The sequence below is a fragment of the Podarcis vaucheri genome (assembly GCF_965113315.1).
Source record: "Podarcis vaucheri genome assembly, chromosome: 2".
NCBI classification, from domain to species: domain Eukaryota; kingdom Metazoa; phylum Chordata; class Lepidosauria; order Squamata; family Lacertidae; genus Podarcis; species Podarcis vaucheri.
In genome coordinates, this window is record NC_138760.1 from 129,840,708 (window position 1) to 129,863,595 (window position 22,888).

Below are 22,888 nucleotides of genomic sequence, written 5' to 3' on the forward strand. Positions count from 1 at the left end.
GGATTTTCAAAACTGTGGTTATGTTTGGTGTGGGGAAGAAAGGGGGGGGGAGCTGTTTGCGGACAAAGGTCCAGGGGTCCTTCACCTTCGCCTTCCCTTTGGTGGGCATCGCATTGCAGTTTCCCCAAAGGGGCCCCTGGGGGTGCAGGGCAGGGGAGCATCTCTTGGCCCCCCAGGGAAAGAGAAACGTGGGTGGGTGGGGGGGGGGAGAGACTTCCAAGGAAACCCTGCAGGTCCCCAACTTCGCAGCCGGATCCCTCGTACCCTGCCGGTGGGTCCCAGGGAAGGCGATTCCAGGAGAGGCCCTTTCACGTTCAGTTTTTTAGTCATTTCCAAGTACGGATCCAGATTCACACTGAAGACTGCAGAAACCCCCATCTCCGTTGTCGTCAGTCTGCATAAGATGGGGGGGGGGCAGATGGAGAAGGGAGGGCAGCCCCTAGAGCGCAGAAGCAGGAAAACGGCAGGCAGGGAGAGGGAGGGGCCCCGGATCTATGGAATCCAGCTGCAAAGTGGGAACCCAACACCTGCAGGGCTTGCCTGGCAGGATGAAGCCCCTCCCGCGCAGGAGATTACCCTCCCCCCACGCACAACAGCGCTGGGATATTCAAAAGCAAAAGGACCCCTGGACTGTTATGTCCAGTCAAAGGCGACTGTGGGGTTGGGGCTCTCGTCTCCGCTGGCAGGGCCCCCCCCCATCTTGTGCAGACGAACGACAAGGGAGGTGGGGGTTCCCCGTTACCATTCTGCCGTGTGCATCTGGATCCCTACTTTGAAATGACTCAATAAGTGAATGTTAAAGGGCCTTTCCTGGAAGCGCCTTCCCTGGGACCCACCGGCAGGGTACGAGAGATCCGGCTGCCAAGTTGGGGACCTGCAGAGTCTCCTTGGAAGTCTCCCCCCACACACACACACACACACACGCGTTTCTCTTTCCCTGGGGGGCCAAGAGATGCTCTCCTGCCCTGCACCCCCAGGGGCCCTAGATGCAGAGTCCTTGGCCCAGATGGAGGAGGGAGGGCAGCCGCTAGAGCGCAGAAGCAGGCAGGGAGAGGGAGGGAGGGAGGGGCGGTCTGGGTGCCCTCGGCTTGCCAAGGGTTAAAAGGAGCAGAGCTGGATTCCTAGAGAGGAGAGGAAGGGGAGGGCGGGGGAGGGCAAGGTCCTCCCCAGCGGAAGCCCCTCCCTGCCCAGTCCCTCCCTGCGAGCAAAGAGGAGGCTGCTTTGTTCTCTCTGCTTTGCAAGAACTTCCTCGGTGCCCCTCCTGGAATCCGGTGAGTCTCTTCTCTCTTCCCCCTTGGGGTGCAGCGGGGAGAAGGGGGTCCCAGGGCTGCAAGGGAGGAGGCAAGGGGCCCCCCGCTCAGCTCATGCAGGGGGGGGGGAAGACCCCCAAGTCAGGGAGCAGAGGGTCCTGCCCCCAGTTCCTCTCCGCCAAGCCAGGGAGGGGCTGAGTGTCCAGCAGGTCTGCAACTCTCTTCTTCCTTTGGATCAAGATGCTGCCTTCCTTGTTGGGGGGAGTCTTTGGGGCAACAAAAGGGGGGCATGCAAATAAGCCCCCTTCAGATTGAGGGGAAGGGTCGCATTTCATAACGCAGAGAAGCATCCGAGGACTCCGAGGAAGGAGAAGCCCTGTGGAGTGGGGAGATACAGCCCCCCCCAAGTGTGGAGACTGGAGGGGAGACCCTCTCCCACCATCTACCCAAATACAATTCCCAGAGTTCCCTGGCAAGAAGGGCGGATTGGTGACCACTCTGGGAATTGCAGTCTTTGGGCAGCAGGGCTGAAGCTGTCTCCTTGCACCTCTCAGGGTCCTGAACCAATTCTGGCTCCCAGGATTCTTGGGAGGAGTCCCCAGGGCCGGGCGAGATCTGGTTTCCAGCCTTGTTAAACATCTGCTCCTCCCAGCAGAGCAAGTGCACAGACTGGCATGTGCCACTCTTGGGAGCAGGAGCTGCATCCAGCCTTGCTCAGCTCAATATTTTTAGGAAGACCATGCCCCTCCTGCCCTGGCAAGGCACTGGGGTGAAGCTGCAACACCATCAGCATCCTGTGTCAATAATAATAATAATAATAACAACAACAATAGTATTTACCTGCTACCCAGTTGACTGGGTTTTCCCAGACACTCTGGGCGGCTTCCAGCACGTACAATATACAGGGCTGCCTTCAGGTGTCTTCTAAAGGTTACATAGTTACTCATCTCCTTGACATCTGATGGGAGCGTGTTCCACAGGGAGGGCGCCACTACCAAGAAGGCCCTCAGCCTGCTTCCCTGTAACTTCTCTTCTTGCACTGAGGGAACTGCCAGAAGGCCCTCAGTGCTGGACCTCAGGGTCCAGGCTGAAGGATGGGGTTGGAGATGCTCCTTCGGGTATCCTGGGCAGAGGCCGTTTAGGGCTTTAAATGTCACCACCAACACTTTGAAAGTAGTTCCTTTAGGAGCGGTCTTACATGGTTCCAGCAGCCACTCCCAGTCACCAGTCTAGCCTCCGCATTCTGCAGAACAATAAGTGAATGACACAGAAGTTGTTGCAGACTAAAGTTAGAAAAGCTTTAATTGCTACAAATGGTATAAGGAAACATGATATGGAATTAAGGGAAATGATGGTGTTGACCTGGAGTGGTTACAAAATTTCTGGTCTCTCCCCGAGTGCCACGCGCCCTGCTCCAAAGAGAGCTTCTCTAAAGAAAGCACAACCAAAAATCACCCCATTTTGCGTGAATAAGGAAAATGAGGAGGTGGCTAAGAAACAGCAGGAGCCAGATCCTATTCCCAGCCTTCTAGGGTCTCTCAGCAGCTCTAATGATGAGCAGAAAGAGGTTTGGGGCCCAGCCAGCTCAACTGCTAAGGCATCTCTTGCACTGAGACGTGGGGGCACCCACATGTAATAGCTACTCGGCTGTATTCTGCCCATGCTCTGGGGCTGCAGTTTTCAGGCTTGGGGACAGGATGGTGCCTGGTTTTTGCACCAAGTTCTATTCATAAGCCCCACTGAGTTCAATGGGGTCCACTCTCAGGTCACTAGTGTGCAGACCATGCCAGCCTTACGAAGCGGGGTGAGGTGCAAACAGATTAAACTGGAATCACTGGAGATGTTTCAAATGGGGTTTCTGTTGGGAAGGGGCTGCCCCATTTGTGCTTCTCCAGGAGCAGGGGAATATCTAGGGCAGGAGAATCCCTGCAGGGCCTCTGAGGCTCCCTTTGTTTCTTCCTCTCTCCCAGGGCCCTGCAGCTTGTGGTGGCTTCTCGACTCCTCAGGAAGGATGAAAGAGACTGAATCTGTAAAGCTAGCGAGGATGGAAGGGGGAAGATGGACAGTTGACCTGGTCAGGTTGTCTCCTGCATCCCTCCTCACAGCCTCTGAGCGTTGCCTCCCAGGGACCTCCAAGAGATCTGGTGAGTCCCAGGGGAGGGGAGATGGGGACATGGATGGATGGGGCTGGAGAGGTACTGGGGCTTGCTCATTTTGGGGGTGGGATGAGGCAGGCAGGCGGATGGAGTTTGAGAAGATGGGGACCTTTTTGGGCTCCTCCACCTGCCTTCCAGCGCCTTTGACATCTCCGGGCAATTTGAGCCAGGAATACGTCACAGCTCCCCGGCCACCGCGATGTATTGGCGCCAGTACTGTGCTCTGAATGCCCTACCAATGTCAGAGAACTCGCTGATCCATCGCGCAGCACTAGAAGCCATGATTCTTTAAATTACCTGATCCTAATTTCAGGATTGACTGCAGATGGGGCCTCTGTGTTTCGCCTTTTACTTTTCTTTTAGGAATAACTTTTCCTTTTCTTTTAAAAACAAGGATCATATAGGACTAATATATGATACAAATATGTAGACTGAGTCTTCTTAGTCTTCTCATGTGATTCTCAAAACTAATAGAAGTAATTTGCAGGAATTTCTATAACATATGGTTCATCGTTAGTGGTCAGTGTATCAGTTCTGAGTTCATGAATTGGTTAAAATTGGGCGGGGGGAGGAGGAGAGATAGGAGAGAACAGAGCAACAGAACAAGTGACTGATCCATCGCGCAGCACTAGAAGCTGATCCTAAATTCTTAAATTACCTGATCCTAATTTCAGGATTGACTGCAGGTGGGGCCTCCGTGTGTTGCCCCATTATCTTTTCTTTTTGGAACAACTTTTTATTGCTTTTAAAAGCAAGGATTATAGGACCAATAAATGATACAAATGTATAGGCTCATTCTTCTCATGTCATTTGAATATCTCAAAACTTGCAGAATAAATTTGCAGGAATAACATGTCGTTCCTCGTTGGTGATCAGTATATGAGTACTGAGTTCATGAATTGGTATAAATTGAAACAAAAAAGGGTAAACAGCGGAGAACAGAAAACATTCAACTTCGCATAGCCGAATTCCTAGTCAAAAGCTCTTGTGGCCGTTGTGCTTAGATTAAGTGTGAGTAATAGTCATTTTCCATCTTATGTTACCAATTAAACTATCCTTATTTTTCGCTCTATCGGACGCACTTTTCCCCCTCCAGAAATGAAGAGGAAATGTTTGTGCGTCCTATGGAGCGAATGCAGGCTTTCGCTGAAGCCTGGAGGGCGATAGGGGTCGGTGCGCAGCGGGGGTTGGCGCTGCACACCCGGGCTTCAGGCTTCAGGCTGCTATCTGCAAGCCTTCGGAGCCTGGCGGGAACTCCCACCGCGATCAAAAGGCTTGTGGATAGCTGCCTGTTCTGGGGACGGAGGCTAAAAATGAAGCCAAGAGAGTTAGCGGGATCCATCCCGCTCGCTGTCTTTGCTTCTGCCAAAGCCGCCCGCAGCCTCTCCCGGCTGGAGAGTTTGCGTGCGACTAAAGAGGAAGCCAAGACAGCCAGCAGGATGGATCCTGCTTACTGTCTTGGTTTCTTTGCTCTTTGGGGCTGGGGGGGGAATAAATTTTTTCCCTTTATTTCCCCCCTAAAGACTAAGTGCGCCCTATGGTCCGGTGCACCCTATGGAGCTAAAAATACGGTATACAGAGTTGGTCTCCTCATGAAAATGAGAGGAGAAATGAGAAGTGAAGTAAGAGATTTATTAAAAAGTTTAAATTTAGACCAAATTTAGATTGAGGCAACAGCTGGTGGGGAGTGTGCGGGTGAAGATGTTCCTGCTTGTTTCAGAGGAGGCACGGATGTTGCTGGATCCTGACAAGAGAGCTTTGCGTAAGGAAGTCAAGGAGGAGAATTGTGGGATCATGGACCCTCTCATTAAACATCAATTTTGAAATTCCATACATACCTCTATTTCGGGGTGGCCAACTTCCAAGAGACTGCGATCTACTCGCAGAATTAAAAACTGGGAGTGATCTACCCCTGTTTTTGAGGGGTTCAGGTCAAAGTTGTTGAGCTTTTATTAGCAACGCACCAAAGGAGCGCTGGGGGGAAACCAGCCTCCAGCCTCAGTTTGTAAGCTCTGTCTTCCATTCTCCAACAATGGAAGGAGGATCCGGGAGGGGGCCAGCGATGGACTGCGATTGACCAAAACCTTGCAGGGATCTACCAGTAGATAATGATCGACCTGTTGGACACCCCTTTTCTATTTGATGAACCTCCAGTATTTGGATGGAGACCAACAGCATCTGGGATTTTAACATCCACACCGTGAGCCCTGAATGGAGGGATATCAACGGTTTGTGAATATTCTTTGTCTGGTCATGCCTTTTGAAACAATGACCAGGATTGTCTGAACCACCCGGGCCTTCTTAAATGTGGGCTTGAGAGTTTTTAGGAAGTTGAAGTAACTTCTGTCAGGTTTGTCGTTTTGGCTTCTGTTTGCATTTGATTGACCAAAGAGATGACTGACCTTGCATATGGGGTGGATTCCAGGAATGAGCCAAATCAAATCTATCCCAGATAAAAGCCAAGCAATATGTCAGTTAATACCAGCCAACAAAGGCAGTGAAAACTATTGTAAGGCCTCACATCTAACTTCAGTCCTTCCTTTATCACAAGCATTCACTAACTTTGTTCAATGATGGATGTGAACCACGTCCCCTTCGCTCTGAGTGGGGTTGGGGTCCGGGGCAGCAATGCAGAGTTAGCACGACTTACCCTAACGTGGCAGTGCATTGCTGGGGGAGGGGTCAGGTGGTGGGTTTCTTCTTGAGGCGATAATTATATTTTCTCTTCATTGCAGTTGGTGATGAATGGGAAGGGAAGAACAAGGGGGACCACAACAGAATCCACATATCAGAGAAATCAAATAAATATTCAGAGTATGGAGAGAACATCGGCCAGAGCTCCCAGTCCACCTCCCATCAACGAAAGAGCTTCATTCGGAGGGATAGCCTCACTTCACATGAAAGAATTCACAGAGGAGAGAAATTGTATCACTGCAGAGAATGTGGAAAGAGCTTCAGTCGGAAGTATATTCTCACTTCCCATCAAAAAATTCATACGGGGGAGAAACCCTATCAGTGCTTGGAATGTGAAAAGAGCTTCAGTCACAGGCAGAATCTCACTTCCCATCAAAGAATTCATACCGGGGAGAAACCATATCAGTGCTTGGAATGTGGGAAGAGCTTCAGTCAGAGCAGCAGTCTCTCTTCCCATCAAAAACTTCATAAAGGAGAGAAACCCTTTCAGTGCTTGGAATGTGGAAAGAGCTTCAGTCGAAAGGACACTCTCACTTTTCATCAAAGAATTCATACAGGGGAGAAATTCTATCAGTGCTTGGAATGTGGCAAGAGCTTCAGCCACAGTCGGAGTCTCTATTCCCATCACAAAGTTCATACAGGAGAGAAACCACATCAGTGCTTGGAATGTGGAAAGAGCTTCAGTGAAAGCAGCAGTCTCACTTTGCATCATAGAATTCATACAGGGGAGAAACCATATCAGTGCTTTGAATGTGGGAAGAGCTTCAGTCAGAACAGCAATCTCGCTTCCCATCATAGAATTCATACAGGGGAAAAACCCTATCAGTGCCTGAAATGTGGGAAGAGCTTCAGTAGGAGCACCCATCTCACTTCCCATGAATGAATTCATTCAGGGGAGAAATCCTTTCAGTGCTTGGAATGTGGAAAAAGCTTCAGTCAGAGGGAGTGTCTCACTTCCCATCAAAGAATTCATACAGGGGAGAAACCATATCAGTGCTTAGAATGTGGAAAGAGCTTCCGTCAGAGCAGTAGTCTCTATTCCCATCAAAAAGTTCATACAGGAGAGAAACCACATCAGTGCTTGGAATGTGGGAAGAGCTTCAGCCACAGATCACATCTCACTTCCCATCAAAGAATTCATAAAGGAGAGAAACCATACCAGTGCTTGGAATGTGGGAAGAGTTTCAGTCACAGAAATAATCTCACTTCCCACCAAAGAATCCATACAGGGGAGAAACCCTATCGGTGCTTTGAATGTGGAAAGAGCTTCAGTCACAGCTGCAGTCTCACTTCCCATCACAGAATTCACACCAGAGAGAAATCTTCTTAGTGTTTGGAATGTGGGAAGAGCTTCAGTCAGAGTGCCACTATCTTGGCCCACCAAATAATTCATACAGGGTTGAAAGCATATCAGCGCATGGAATGTAGATAAAATTTCCCTCGTAAAAAAGTCAATTCAAGAACTCACAGCAGGGTGAATAATAGATAGATTTGGAATCTAGTCCAACTCCCGCCAATGCAGAAATCTCATTTGAAGCATCCATGACAGATGGCCATCCAACTTCTTAAATACCTCCAATGAAGGAGAGTCCACCCCCTTCTGAGGGAGTTCCTTTTCACTACTGGCTCTTATTATCAAAAAGTTCCTCCTGATCTTTAGGAGACATCTTCTTTTGTGTTGCTTGAATCACCTCTTCAGATGCCTTCATGACCTTGAGAAGGACTTCTGTATGTCTGAGAATGTCCAGGGGATTGGACCATGCTCTATATTTGGGGGGAAACCCATGGAGAGGAGTCTGATATAGGGCTTAAGTCATCTAGGCATTGGTCAGATTGTCATAATTACAGACATACTTACTGGTTCGGATGGAAGTGATTCTTATTCAAGGGGAAGTGGTGACCCTGAGATTACAGGTGCTCTCACCAATATTGTCCAAACGTCCAGTAAAACTTTGACACAGCAGACCAATACCTGCTGAGGTCAATGTATTAGGAGGTTAGGTTTAGGGCCGTGTGGTATTGCTTCATTGTATGTGGGGTCCCTATAAAGGGAACTTCTTCCTCTAGGTGGGAGGGAGACTGGTCAATTTACCATCAGTTGAATGTAACATTTAAGTTAGATTGTTTTAAACGGATTTGCAGAACAAAACTCACAGTATGAAAGGGAGTTATTAGGCTCCAGGGTTAAAATATTATCTAAATGTTACTGGAGTGGGATACAAAGAATGAAATGATAAAATCATGAATGAGAAGCTGGGCCAGAGATGTAGGACAAAACATTGACTTTGCTTTATGGGAACAACTGTGGAAAGTAAATTTAAGGTTTGCATCTAGCTACATGCTAAGGGAAAATTTCATGAAGATGATGCATAGGAGTCAATCAAGATGATCCAGGGTCTGAAACCAAGCCTTATGAGGAGGGCTTGAAGGAACGGGGGTGGGGGGCTTATCTATTTCAAGTGAAGTTTGCCGAAATCTACGCTTGCGACATGGGCTGTCATACGTCTCCTGTGACATGACTGCGACAATGTCCGACGAAATAAGTTCAAACAAATAAGTATTCCATGCCTCTACTGTCCATTTTCCTCTCTCTTTCCAACCTAAAGCTATCGTTGCCTTTCCCGCTAATATCATAGCTTTGAAGGTAAACTGGTCACCTTTCTCTGTTGCCATGTTTCCAAGTATATCCATTGTCATGAAATCAAAATCTATTGAGAGCTTCACTTTAAAAATTTCATTAATAACGTTTAGGATTTCCCCCCAGAATTCCTTTGCCTCTGGGGATTCCCTGTACATATGGGAAAACCATCCCTTGACTTATTCACAGTGCCAACAGCTAGAATTCAGTCCTGCTACCATATTAGCAAGCTGGGCTGGAGTTCTGTACCATTTTAGAAATAATTTTAATTTCAGCTCTCTAAATTTGCTTACTTTAATCTCATCTGTTCCTTTCATTATCCTTTCGACCTTTGCTTCGCTAACTTGTTCTTCCTTCCTCCACATCTTGGTTACCTATATTCTCTATTACTTCCTGCAATGACTTTAAGAAGAAGAAGAGTTTGGATTTGATATCCCGCTTTGTCACTACCCGAAGGAGTCTCAAAGCGGCTAACATTCTCCTTGCCTTCCTCCCCCACAACAAACACTCTGTGAGGTGAGTGGGGCTGAGAGACTTCAGAGAAGTATGACTAGCCGAAGGTCACCCAGCAGCTGCAAGTGGAGGAGTGGAGACGCGAACCCAGTTCACCAGATTACGAGACTACCGCTCTTAACCACTACACCACACTGGCTCTCCTTTAAGGACTCTCCTCTATACATACCTTTAACTATATGATATCCCAGATTTTCTTCAAAGTCTGGTATACCTGCTGTTGCAGCTTCTTTCTAGAAAATTTAATTATTACATTCCTGGGGGATTTTCTCCCCTTAGGCCCTCGGCAGCAATGGGCTCGTTCCACATCTTCTGCCTTCAAACTAACTCCTTGAGTACTACTACTAATTTATTATTTATACCCCGCCCATCTGGCTGGGTTTCCCCAGCCACTCTGGGCGGCTTCCAAGAAAACACTAAAATACAATAACCTATTAAATATTAAAAGCTTCCCTAAACAGGGCTGCCTTCAGATGTCTTCTAAAAGTTTGGTGGGTGCCACTACCGAGAAGGCCCTCTGCCTGGTTCACTGTTACTTGGCTTCTCATACTGAGGGAACCACCAGAAGGCCCTTGGCGCTGGACCTCAGTGTCCGGGCAGAACGATGGAGGTGGAGCATAGCCAGGTACTCAAAGTTTCTTCCAACTCTTTAGCCTGTATTTCTTCCGGAATTCCTCCCAGAATCATATTAGCTCTTCTCTGGGGGTCCGGCTATTCTGACCCCTGTTTAGATAGTGTAGTTACTTTTTTTTTTTCATTTTCCTGGGCTAGCTCTTTAGCTTGAATTGCTAATTGCTTCACTCCCTTAATTTTGACTCCTTCAAGCATTACAATATATAAATCCTAGTTAAAATATTTTTTAAAACTTCCACCACACGTCTCTTAGTTATCTTGCTCGCCTTTACATCTGTTCTTCAATCATTTCCCTTCCTTAGGTTCTTTCATAATCCGTCAAATCTTTATGTTCTCTATATTCTTCACAAGGTTAGTCTAAGCACAGCCAAACTTTCGTATTTGAGCTCTGCTTGTATAAATATTCATGTAAGCATTCCCATTGTTTCTGTATTATAGTTTTGGATTTATTCCTTATTAAATCCATCAATTTTGCTAACTCCAGGTACTCACATAGTTTACTTAACCAGTCCCCTTTTGTTGGGATATAATTTCCTTTCCAATGACTGGCTACCAACATTTTTGCTGCTGTTGTTGCATACAGAAAGATGTTAATTTTGTCTTTGGGGATATGCTTACTGAAGATTCCTAGTAAATATGTTTCTGCCCTCCTGATATATGATACTTTATCAATTTTTTAATCTCTTCATGGATCATCTCCCAAAATTTTCTGATCTCTGGACATGTCCACCACATATGCTATAGAGTGCCTTTCATTCTATTACATCTCCAGCATTTATTACTATTTGATCTATTTGTTTTTGCCAGTCTGTCTGGTGCCATATACCATCTGTGGTGCATCTTCATATAATTCTCTCTTAATGAATACTAAGCTGTAAAATTTATATTTTCCCCCCAAAACTTTTTCCAATCTTCAGAATCAATTGTATATCCTAAATCCCGTTCCCACTTTAGAATATTCTCTCCTTTGACTTCTTGATCTGGGAGGACTTTATCTAATAATCTATATATTTTAGAGAGTGTTTTTTGATTATTTTGTAAAACCTCTCTTTCTAATTTTGATATTTTATTTCCCAAATCCCCTACTTTTTGTTGGGTGTAGTGAAGGGTTAACCTTCTATGCCTCGAGCCTGAGAGGAGGCGATTACAAGGGAAGTAAGTCAGAACGTGAGGAAAGCAGCTTGGAATGCTGTGTACTGAGTGGAAATCGAAAGCGTTCAGTTAAGACGCTGCAAGGAGAGAGAGAAGATGCAGCTTAACACGGATGGATGTTGGAGATTGTAAATACGCTATTTTGTTCCAATAAAGAGATATTAGGACAGAAGAAACGTTTGGGACTGATTTACTGCTCTTTCGACACACGACCGCTGTGCAACTTTGCTAATTGCTTTACGACCTGCAGAGGCTCGCAGGGGAAGTGTGGCTGGGCGCCAAACAATAAAGCAATAATACTATTCAACAGTTTTTATATCTTTCTTGTATGCAGCCTTAAGTTGGAAATATTCTAACCAATTTATTCCCGGTATTTTGAGTTCTTCGTATTCTTTTAATTTGATACAGTGGTACTTTGGGTTACATACGCTTCAGGTTACATACGCTTTAGGTTACAGACTCCGCTAACCCAGAAATAGTGCTTCAGGTTAAGAACTTTGCTTCAGGATGAGAACAGAAATCGTGCTCCGGCGGTGTGGCAGCAGCAGGAGGCCCCATTAGCTAAAGTGGTGCTTCAGGTTAAGAACAGTTTCAGGTTAAGTACGGACCTCCGGAATGAATTAAGTACTTAACCTGATGTACCACTGTATTTTCATTCATTGCTTCTGCTAAATCTCTATAAGTTGGCCAGGCAATTATTTTTTTTTCATGTTGAGGTTGCCTCTATTAGAGAGGTCCACCTTGGAGTTCTTTCTATAATTCTCTCTTTTGTTCTCTCCCATACCTCAAATAGGGCCTTTTTCACAAGGCGGTTCATAAATCCTTTATGCAATTGTATTTTCCCATAGAATAAATATCCATGCCAACCCTGCATTTTTTCCCAGCCTTCTAGTTCGTAAAGTTCATTATCTTTTAGTAACATCCACTCTTTCATCCAACTCCAGCACGCTGCTTCAAAATATCTTCTTAAATCTGGGACTGCAAATGCCCCCGTTTCTTTTGGCCCCATCATTATTTGATTTTATTCTGGCTTTCTTCCCTTGCCATATAAAATTGGCAAGGTCTCTTTGCCAGCTTTTAAAATATTTTGTCCCAATTATTAATGGGATAATTTAAAATAAAAAGAGGACTATCTTTCTGTGTGAACGTAAACAATGATCCTTGGAGACTCTGGCAGAAGTTGAACAAACAAGAAAGATTATTTTACAGAAGAAAGTTGAAAAAAGCAAAGGATGTGTCAGGAGATAGATAATGTTCTTTCAGGAAACAGTAAACCTATTAATAAATTGTACTAAATTTAGTGTATGTTACAGGCTTCTAAACAAAGTAGTAAATGCACAGCTTTTTTAAAACTTCTGTTGCTTTTTTAAAGTTATTCCTCTTCGATGTTACAGGTGTCTAGAGAGGGTGGCCAATGCTGAGCTTATTTCCAGTTATTTCACTTCAGCTCCTTAACTTAGTTGTTGCAACTTAATATTTTGATTCTTAAGCAAGGTGGTACTTTCTGTCAGTTTCCACGCTCCTGAGGTACTTCTGACAGTATAGAAGACCCAGGGGGTCACCACACCCTTCATAACTGGTTTGGGATTCTTCTCTTTCTAGAAGATCTTTCCCTTCCTGACTGAAATGAGACCAAAGTAGACAGTATCCTCACAGCTTCTACTTCTACTACCGAAGCTGATGGAAGGCACTCTGGGCCGCCTGAGCCTCGAGAGACAGCAAAGGCTCCAGGAGTACCCCCAAGCTGTGAACCTGCTCCTTCGGAGGACATGTGACCCCGTGAAGAGCAGGTGGCTGAGGGAACCACCCACTAATAGTGCCTCGGTCTTATCTGGATTGAGCTTAAGTTTGTTGGCTCTCATTCAGTCTATTACCGAGGCAAGACACTGGTCCAGCACTTCCACTGTCTCACCTGCAGATGTAAAGGAGAAACAGAGCTGAGTGTCATCAGCGTACTGCTGACAACATACTCCAAACCTCCAGATAACCCCACCCAGCAGTTTCATGTAGATGTTTAACAACCTGGGGGATAGGCTTGAGCCCTGCGGAACCCCACATTGAAGGTTCCATGGGGCTGAAAATCACTCCCCATGTACCACCCTCTGGGAACGACCATCCAACTAGGACTGGAACCATCAAAAAGTCATGCCAAACTCTCCTAGTTCGGAGTGTCGCTCCAGAAGGATACCATGGTCGATGGTATCATAATGTCAGATATACAAAGAAGTAACAGAAAAGAAAAAAGAAAGAAAAAGAGAATCAACCTTTCAAAACATTTTTCCATAACCAACCGGACTTCCCGTCTCCCTCACCGTGCGTTCTTTACAATAAAAATATCAGCAAATTATAACCTTGTTTCGTGCGTTCTTTTGTTCTTTCAAATAATTATATTTTAAGTTTAAAATACTTATTATCAATTTACTCAAATGCAATATTATTTTAAACATTCATCCTTTCATTAATATAACTTAATTTCCGATACCCTCAAATCTTATTGCTGGAGCTAAATTTTCCAAATCATGCGAATTCTTAACATTCATATAACTTTTAAAATTTTTGTAAATAGTCCTTAATTTTTTTCCAATCCTCCTCCGTTGTTTCTTCTCAGCAGATGTGCCGACTTGAATAAAATAATAGGAGGGCCCAGGCAATCGCTGTCCAGCAGAATTGATCATATGATGCCGTGCACACACTCTATTTGAATGGCAGTGCCGGTTAACTTTGGGGGTGCCAGGACCCCACAAATATTTTATTGGCAAAGCCGATCAGCCCCTAGGAGTTGGCTCTTGTGTGTCAGAACCGCAAAGGGCTGGGCTGCAGATTCTTCCACCCGGATCTCTGCAACTGCTGAGAAGAGTTGAGTGCTGACCATTCCTGGCTCCCTGGAGCAGTCCTTGTTTCTGCTAATAAAGAGTTAGCTTTGCATGCTCTCTGTGATTTTTGCTGGATGGCTCTCTCTTAGTTCCTAGGATTCCATGAATCCAACCTCCCTGGAGGAAGGGGGTGCGGTGGGACTAGGACCCCCACCCCCCGCTTTACTTCAATCAGATACCTGAGCAGGAGGAAGACGCCAAGGCAGCTCTGGAGCCCCTCCAGGAAATTCTCTGCCAGCGCCCCCAACCGTCCCCTGGCAATGCTTGGCTGGACTTCCCTCCCCCACCCTCTTCCTCCCAGGCTAATGGATGAGATGATGCCACACACCCCTCACCATTTTAATGTCAATCAACTTTTTTTGGAAGGGGGACAATGGAACCGTGGCCCCTGGGAGTTGGCTCCTGTGCCTCTTTCTACCCGCTCCCTGGGGAGTCAACCCTGAGGGCCCTCTTTGCCGATGGGGACCCTCATCTGAAGGACAAGGGAGGTTGGGATTCGAATCCCCACGACGGGGTGAGCTACCGTTGTCCCAGCTTCTGCCAACCTAAGAGTTCAAAAACATACCAGTGCAAGTAGTTGTGGCATTTCTGTGCATTCTGGTTTGCACCAATGTACTGTACCCCGTTGTGGTTTAGTCCTGTGGGCCACGTGACCCGGAAAAGCTGTCTGGGGACAAACGCCAGCCCCCTCGGCCTGACAGCGGAGACGAGCACCCCAACCCCACAGTCGCCTTTGACTGGATGTAACCGTCCAGGGGTCCTTTACCTTTTGAATATCCCAGTGTTATTGTGCGTGGGGGGAGGGTAATCTCCTGGGGGGGGAGGGGCTTCATCCTGCCAGGCAAGCCCTGCAGGTGTTCGGTTCCCGCTTTGCAGCTGGATTGCATAGATCCGGGGCCCAGTAAGGGCCCTTTTTGGGGCACCCTCCCTTCCCCATCACTGCATCTTCATCTCTTTGTCCTCTCTGCCCATCCGCCTCCCTTGCTCGCTCCTCCGGGAGTCTATTTCTGCAAGTCAGGCGGGGGTACCACCCCCCTATGATGGGGGGGGCAGTTCTTCCCTGTTCAGTTCTTCCTGTACTGGATCATCAGGGATCCTGCACCTCAGCCCACAAGGCCCCTTTTCTGCAAGGTGGTTCTTTGGCCACTTCTTCCCTGACTCTGGTTTGCAGAAAGCTGCGAAATCTGCACATGCCCAGAGTATGGAGGATTTTCAAAACTGTGGTTATGTTTGGTGTGGGGGAAGAAAGGGGGGGGGGAAGCTGTTTGCGGACAAAGGTCCAAGGGTCCTTCACCTTCGCTTTCCTTTGGTGGGCATCGCATTGCAGTTTCCCCAAAGGGGCCCCTGGGGGTGCAGGGCAGGGGAGCATCTCTTGGCCCCCCAGGAAAAGAGAAACGCGTGGGGGGGGGGAGACTTCCAAGGAAACCCTGCAGTTCCCCAACTTCGCAGCCGGATCCCTCGTACCCTGCCTGTGGGTCCCAGGGAAGGCGCTTCCAGGAAAGGCGCTTTAACATTCAATTATTGAGTCATTTCAAAGTAGGGATCCAGATGCACACGGCAGAATGGTACCCGGGAACCCCCACCTCCCTTGTAGTCAGTGTGCATAAGATGGGGGGCGGGCCTTGATGCAGAGTCCTTGGCCCAGATGGAGAAGGGAGGGCAGCCCCTAGAGCGCAGAAGCAGGCAGGGAGAGGGAGGGAGGGAGGGGCGGTCTGGGTGCCCTCGGCTTTGTTGTTGTTGTTTAGTCGTTTAGTCATGTCTGACTCTTTGTGACCCCATGGACCAGAGCACGCCAGGCACTCCTGTCTTCCACTGCCTCCCGCAGTTTGGTCAGACTCATGCTGGTAGCTTTGAGAACACTGTCCAACCATCTCGTCCTCTGTCGTCCCCTTCTCCTTGTGCCCTGCATCTTTCCCAACATCAGGGTCTTTTCCAGGGAGTCTTCTCTTCTCATGAGGTGAGCCTCAGCTTCAGGATCTGTCCTTCAAGTGAGCACTCAGGGCTGATTTCCTTCAGAATGGAGAGGTTTGATCTTCTTGCAGTCCATGAGACTCAAGAGTCTCCTCCAGAACCAGAATTCAAAAGCATCAATTCTTCGGCGATCAGCCTTCTTTATGGTCCAGCTCTCACTTCCATACATCACAAGCCCTCGGCTTGCCAAGGGTTAAAAGGAGCAGAGCGGGATTCCTAGAGAGGACAGGAAGGGGAGGGTGGGGGAGGGCAAGGTCCTCCAGAGCAGAAGCCCCTCCCTGCCCAGTCCCTCCCTGCGAGCAAAGAGGAGGCTGCTTTGTTCTCTCTGCTTTGCAAAAACTTCCTCGGTGCCCCTCCTGGAATCCGGTGAGTCTCTTCTCTCTTCCCCCTTGGGGTGCAGCGGGGAGAAGGGGGTCCCAGGGCTGCAAGGGAGGAGGCAAGCCCCCCCGTCCAGCTCATGCATGGGGGGGGGAGACCCCCAAAGTCAGGGAGCAGAGGGTCCTGCCCCCAGTTCCTCTCTGCCAGGCCAGGGAGGGGCTGAGTGTCCAGCAGGTCTGCGACTCTGTTCTTCCTTTGGATCAAGATGCTGCCTTCCTTGTTGGGGAGGGGTCCTTTTTGGGGCAACAAAAGGGGGGCATGCAAATAAGCCCCCTTCAGACTGAGGGGAAAGTCGCATTTCATAACACAGAGAAGCATCCATGGAATCCGAGGAAGGAGACGCCCTGTGGAGTGGGGAGATACAGCCCCCCCCCAAGTGTGGAGACTGGAGGGGAGACCCTCTCCCACCAGCTACCCAAATACAATTCCCAGAGTTCCCTGGCAAGAAGGGTGGATTGGTGACCACTCTGGGAATTGCAGTCTTTGCGCAGCAGGGCTGAAGCTGTCTCCTTGCAACTCTCAGGGTCCTGAACCAATTCTGGCTCCCAGGATTCTTGGGGGGAGTCCCCAGGGCCGGGTGAGATCTGGTTTCCAACCTTGTTAAACATCTGCCCCCTCCCAGCTGAGCCAGTGCACAGACTGGCATGTGCCACTCTTGGGAGCAGGAGCTGCATCCAGCCTTGCTCAGCTCAATATTTTTAGGAAGACCAAGCCCCTCCTGCCCTGGCAAGGCACTGGGGTGAAGCTGCCACCGCCATCAACATCCTGTATGAATAATAATAATTATAATAATAATAATCTGCCACCTAGTTGACTAGGTTTCCCCAGACACTCAGGGCTGCTTCCAGCACATATAAAAACATAATAAAACATCCCGATACAGGGCTGCCTTCAGATGTCCCCTAAAGGTTATGTGGTTCTTTCATTTCCTTGACATCTGATGGGAGTGTGTTCCACAGGGAGGGGGCCACTACCAAGAAGGCCCTCAGCCTGCTCCCTGTAACTTCTCTTCTTGCAGTGAGGGAACCGCCAGAGAGCCCTTGGTGCTGGATCTCAGTGTTCAGGCTGAACGATGGGGGTGGAGATGCTCCTTCGGGTATCCTAGGCCAAGGCCGTTGAGGGTTTTAAATGTCAGCATCAACACTTTGAATTCTGCTTGGAAACATACTGGGAACCAATGTAGTTCCTTTAGGAGCGGTCTTACATGGTTCCAGCAGCCACTCCCAGTCACCAGTCTAGCCTCCGCATTCTGCAGAACACTAAGTGAATGACACAGAAGTTGCTGCAGACTAAAGTTAGAAAAGCTTTAATTGCTACAAATGGTATAAGGAAACATGATATGGAATTAAGGGAAATGATGGTGTTGACCTGGAGTGGTTACAAAATTTCTGGTCTCTCCCCGAGTGCCATGGGCCCTGCTCCAAAGAGAGCTTCTCTAAAGAAAGCACACCCAAAAATCACTCCATTTTGCGTGAATAAGGAAAATGAGGAGGTGGCTAAGAAACAGCAGGAGCCAGATCCTATTCCCAGCCTTCTAGGGTCTCTCAGCAGCTCTAATGATGAGCAGAAAGAGGTTTGGGGCCCAGCCAGCTCAACTGCTAAGGCATCTCTTGCACTGAGACGTGGGGGCACCTACATGTAATAGCTACTCGGCTGTATTCTGCCCATGCTCTGGGGCTGCAGTTTTCAGGCTTGGGGACAGGATGGTGCCTGGTTTTTGCACCAAGTTCTATTCATAAGCCCCACTGAGTTCAATGGGGTCCACTCTCAGGTCACTAGTGTGCAGACCATGCCAGCCTTACGAAGCGGGGTGAGGTGCAAACAGATTAAACTGGAATCACTGGAGATGTTTCAAATGGGGTTTCTGTTGGGAAGGGGCTGCCCCATTTGTGCTTCTCCAGGAGCAGGGGAATATCTAGGGCAGGAGAATCCCTGCAGGGCCTCTGAGGCTCCCTTTGTTTCTTCCTCTCTCCCAGGGCCCTGCAGCTTGTGGTGGCTTCTCGACTCCTCAGGAAGGATGAAAGAGACTGAATCTGTAAAGCTAGCGAGGATGGAAGGGGGAAGATGGACAGTTGACCTGGTCAGGTTGTCTCCTGCATCCCTCCTCACAGCCTCTGAGCGTTGCCTCCCAGGGACCTCCAAGAGATCTGGTGAGTCCCAGGGGAGGGGAGATGGGGACATGGATGGATGGGGCTGGAGAGGTACTGGGGCTTGCTCATTTTGGGGGTGGGATGAGGCAGGCAGGCGGATGGAGTTTGAGAAGATGGGGACCTTTTTGGGCTCCTCCACCTGCCTTCCAGCGCCTTTGACATCTCCGGGCAATTTGAGCCAGGAATACGTCACAGCTCCCCGGCCACCGCGATGTATTGGCGCCAGTACTGTGCTCTGAATGCCCTACCAATGTCAGAGAACTCGCTGATCCATCGCGCAGCACTAGAAGCCATGATTCTTTAAATTACCTGATCCTAATTTCAGGATTGACTGCAGATGGGGCCTCTGTGTTTCGCCTTTTACTTTTCTTTTAGGAATAACTTTTCCTTTTCTTTTAAAAACAAGGATCATATAGGACTAATATATGATACAAATATGTAGACTGAGTCTTCTTAGTCTTCTCATGTGATTCTCAAAACTAATAGAAGTAATTTGCAGGAATTTCTATAACATATGGTTCATCGTTAGTGGTCAGTGTATCAGTTCTGAGTTCATGAATTGGTTAAAATTGGGCGGGGGGAGGAGGAGAGATAGGAGAGAACAGAGCAACAGAACAAGTGACTGATCCATCGCGCAGCACTAGAAGCTGATCCTAAATTCTTAAATTACCTGATCCTAATTTCAGGATTGACTGCAGGTGGGGCCTCCGTGTGTTGCCCCATTATCTTTTCTTTTTGGAACAACTTTTTATTGCTTTTAAAAGCAAGGATTATAGGACCAATAAATGATACAAATGTATAGGCTCATTCTTCTCATGTCATTTGAATATCTCAAAACTTGCAGAATAAATTTGCAGGAATAACATGTCGTTCCTCGTTGGTGATCAGTATATGAGTACTGAGTTCATGAATTGGTATAAATTGAAACAAAAAAGGGTAAACAGCGGAGAACAGAAAACATTCAACTTCGCATAGCCGAATTCCTAGTCAAAAGCTCTTGTGGCCGTTGTGCTTAGATTAAGTGTGAGTAATAGTCATTTTCCATCTTATGTTACCAATTAAACTATCCTTATTTTTCGCTCTATCGGACGCACTTTTCCCCCTCCAGAAATGAAGAGGAAATGTTTGTGCGTCCTATGGAGCGAATGCAGGCTTTCGCTGAAGCCTGGAGGGCGATAGGGGTCGGTGCGCAGCGGGGGTTGGCGCTGCACACCCGGGCTTCAGGCTTCAGGCTGCTATCTGCAAGCCTTCGGAGCCTGGCGGGAACTCCCACCGCGATCAAAAGGCTTGTGGATAGCTGCCTGTTCTGGGGACGGAGGCTAAAAATGAAGCCAAGAGAGTTAGCGGGATCCATCCCGCTCGCTGTCTTTGCTTCTGCCAAAGCCGCCCGCAGCCTCTCCCGGCTGGAGAGTTTGCGTGCGACTAAAGAGGAAGCCAAGACAGCCAGCAGGATGGATCCTGCTTACTGTCTTGGTTTCTTTGCTCTTTGGGGCTGGGGGGGGAATAAATTTTTTCCCTTTATTTCCCCCCTAAAGACTAAGTGCGCCCTATGGTCCGGTGCACCCTATGGAGCTAAAAATACGGTATACAGAGTTGGTCTCCTCATGAAAATGAGAGGAGAAATGAGAAGTGAAGTAAGAGATTTATTAAAAAGTTTAAATTTAGACCAAATTTAGATTGAGGCAACAGCTGGTGGGGAGTGTGCGGGTGAAGATGTTCCTGCTTGTTTCAGAGGAGGCACGGATGTTGCTGGATCCTGACAAGAGAGCTTTGCGTAAGGAAGTCAAGGAGGAGAATTGTGGGATCATGGACCCTCTCATTAAACATCAATTTTGAAATTCCATACATACCTCTATTTCGGGGTGGCCAACTTCCAAGAGACTGCGATCTACTCGCAGAATTAAAAACTGGGAGTGATCTACCCCTGTTTTTGAGGGGTTCAGGTCAAAGTTGTTGAGCTTTTATTAGCAACGCACCAAAGGAGCGCTGGGGGGAAACCAGCCTCCAGCCTCAGTTTGTAAGCTCTGTCTTCCATTCTCCAACAATGGAAGGAGGATCCGGGAGGGGGCCAGCGATGGACTGCGATTGACCAAAACCTTGCAGGGATCTACCAGTAGATAATGATCGACCTGTTGGACACCCCTTTTCTATTTGATGAACCTCCAGTATTTGGATGGAGACCAACAGCATCTGGGATTTTAACATCCACACCGTGAGCCCTGAATGGAGGGATATCAACTGTTTGTGAATATTCTTTGTCTGGTCATGCCTTTTGAAACAATGACCAGGATTGTCTGAACCACCCGGGCCTTCTTAAATGTGGGCTTGAGAGTTTTTAGGAAGTTGAAGTAACTTCTGTCAGGTTTGTCGTTTTGGCTTCTGTTTGCATTTGATTGACCAAAGAGATGACTGACCTTGCATATGGGGTGGATTCCAGGAATGAGCCAAATCAAATCTATCCCAGATAAAAGCCAAGCAATATGTCAGTTAATACCAGCCAACAAAGGCAGTGAAAACTATTGTAAGGCCTCACATCTAACTTCAGTCCTTCCTTTATCACAAGCATTCACTAACTTTGTTCAATGATGGATGTGAACCACGTCCCCTTCGCTCTGAGTGGGGTTGGGGTCCGGGGCAGCAATGCAGAGTTAGCACGACTTACCCTAACGTGGCAGTGCATTGCTGGGGGAGGGGTCAGGTGGTGGGTTTCTTCTTGAGGCGATAATTATATTTTCTCTTCATTGCAGTTGGTGATGAATGGGAAGGGAAGAACAAGGGGGACCACAACAGAATCCACATATCAGAGAAATCAAATAAATATTCAGAGTATGGAGAGAACATCGGCCAGAGCTCCCAGTCCACCTCCCATCAACGAAAGAGCTTCATTCGGAGGGATAGCCTCACTTCACATGAAAGAATTCACAGAGGAGAGAAATTGTATCACTGCAGAGAATGTGGAAAGAGCTTCAGTCGGAAGTATATTCTCACTTCCCATCAAAAAATTCATACGGGGGAGAAACCCTATCAGTGCTTTGAATGTGGAAAGAGGTTTCGTCAGAATGGGGATCTCACTACCCACAAAAGAATTCATACAGGGGAGAAACCATATCAGTGCTTGGAATGTGAAAAGAGCTTCAGTCACAGGCAGAATCTCACTTCCCATCAAAGAATTCATTCAGGGGAGAAACCCTATCAGTGCTTGGAATGTGGGAAGAGCTTCAGTAGGAGCACCCATCTCACTTCCCATGAAAGAATTCATTCAGGGGAGAAACCCTATCAGTGCTTGGAATGTGGGAAGAGCTTCAGTCAGAGGGAGTGTCTCACTTCCCATCAAAGAATTCATACAGGGGAAAAACCCTATCAGTGCTTGGAATGTGGGAAGAGCTTCAGTCGGAGTCTCTATTCCCATCAAAAAGTTCATACAGGAGAGAAACCACATCAGTGCTTGGAATGTGGAAAGAGCTTCAGCCACAGATCACATCTCACTTCCCATCAAAGAATTCATAAAGGAGAGAAACCATACCAGTGCTTGGAATGTGGGAAGAGTTTCAGTCACAGAAATAATCTCACTTCCCACCAAAGAATCCATACAGGGGAGAAACCCTATCGGTGCTTTGAATGTGGAAAGAGCTTCAGTCACAGCTGCAGTCTCACTTTGCATCACAGAATTCACACCAGAGAGAAATCTTCTTAGTGTTTGGAATGTGGGAAGAGCTTCAGTCAGAGTGCCACTATCTTGGCCCACCAAATAATTCATACAGGGTTGAAAGCATATCAGCGCATGGAATGTAGATAAAATTTCCCTCGTAAAAAAGTCAATTCAAGAACTCACAGCAGGGTGAATAATAGATAGATTTGGAATCTAGTCCAACTCCCGCCAATGCAGAAATCTCATTTGAAGCATCCATGACAGATGGCCATCCAACTTCTTAAATACCTCCAATGAAGGAGAGTCCACCCCCTTCTGAGGGAGTTCCTTTTCACTACTGGCTCTTATTATCAGAAAGTTCCTCCTGATCTTTAGGAGACATCTTCTTTTGTGTTGCTTGAATCACCTCTTCAGATGCCTTCATGACCTTGAGAAGGACTTCTGTATGTCTGAGAATGTCCAGGGGATTGGACCATGCTCTATATTTGGGGGGAAACCCATGGAGAGGAGTCTGATATAGGGCTTAAGTCATCTAGGCATTGGTCAGATTGTCATAATTACAGACATACTTACTGGTTCGGATGGAAGTGATTCTTATTCAAGGGGAAGTGGTGACCCTGAGATTACAGGTGCTCTCACCAATATTGTCCAAACGTCCAGTAAAACTTTGACACAGCAGACCAATACCTGCTGAGGTCAATGTATTAGGAGGTTAGGTTTAGGGCCGTGTGGTATTGCTTCATTGTATGTGGGGTCCCTATAAAGGGAACTTCTTCCTCTAGGTGGGAGGGAGACTGGTCAATTTACCATCAGTTGAATGTAACATTTAAG

General features: G+C 47.6%; 2 protein-coding genes across 2 annotated transcripts in view; both read left to right on the forward strand.

Annotated features, from left to right (window-relative positions):
• The window catches only part of LOC309527269 (uncharacterized protein), a 74,383-nt gene extending 65,904 nt beyond the window's left edge, over positions 1-8,479 (forward strand). The window contains exon 7 of the mRNA XM_082213952.1: positions 8,102-8,479. The gene's annotated coding sequence lies outside the window, so the exon portion shown is untranslated. The remainder of the gene's footprint in view (positions 1-8,101) is intronic.
• LOC309526243 (uncharacterized protein) overlaps positions 1-22,252 on the forward strand; it is a gene marked incomplete at its 5' end in the record, with an annotated part of 48,654 nt that extends 26,402 nt beyond the window's left edge. The window contains 3 exons of the mRNA XM_082212156.1: positions 16,167-16,246; positions 18,235-18,408; positions 21,156-22,252. Of these exons, the coding sequence (XP_082068282.1) occupies positions 16,167-16,246; positions 18,235-18,408; positions 21,156-22,102 (1,201 nt within the window). The 3' untranslated portion in view covers positions 22,103-22,252. The remainder of the gene's footprint in view (positions 1-16,166; positions 16,247-18,234; positions 18,409-21,155) is intronic.
• Positions 22,253-22,888: the final 636 nt, after the last annotated feature.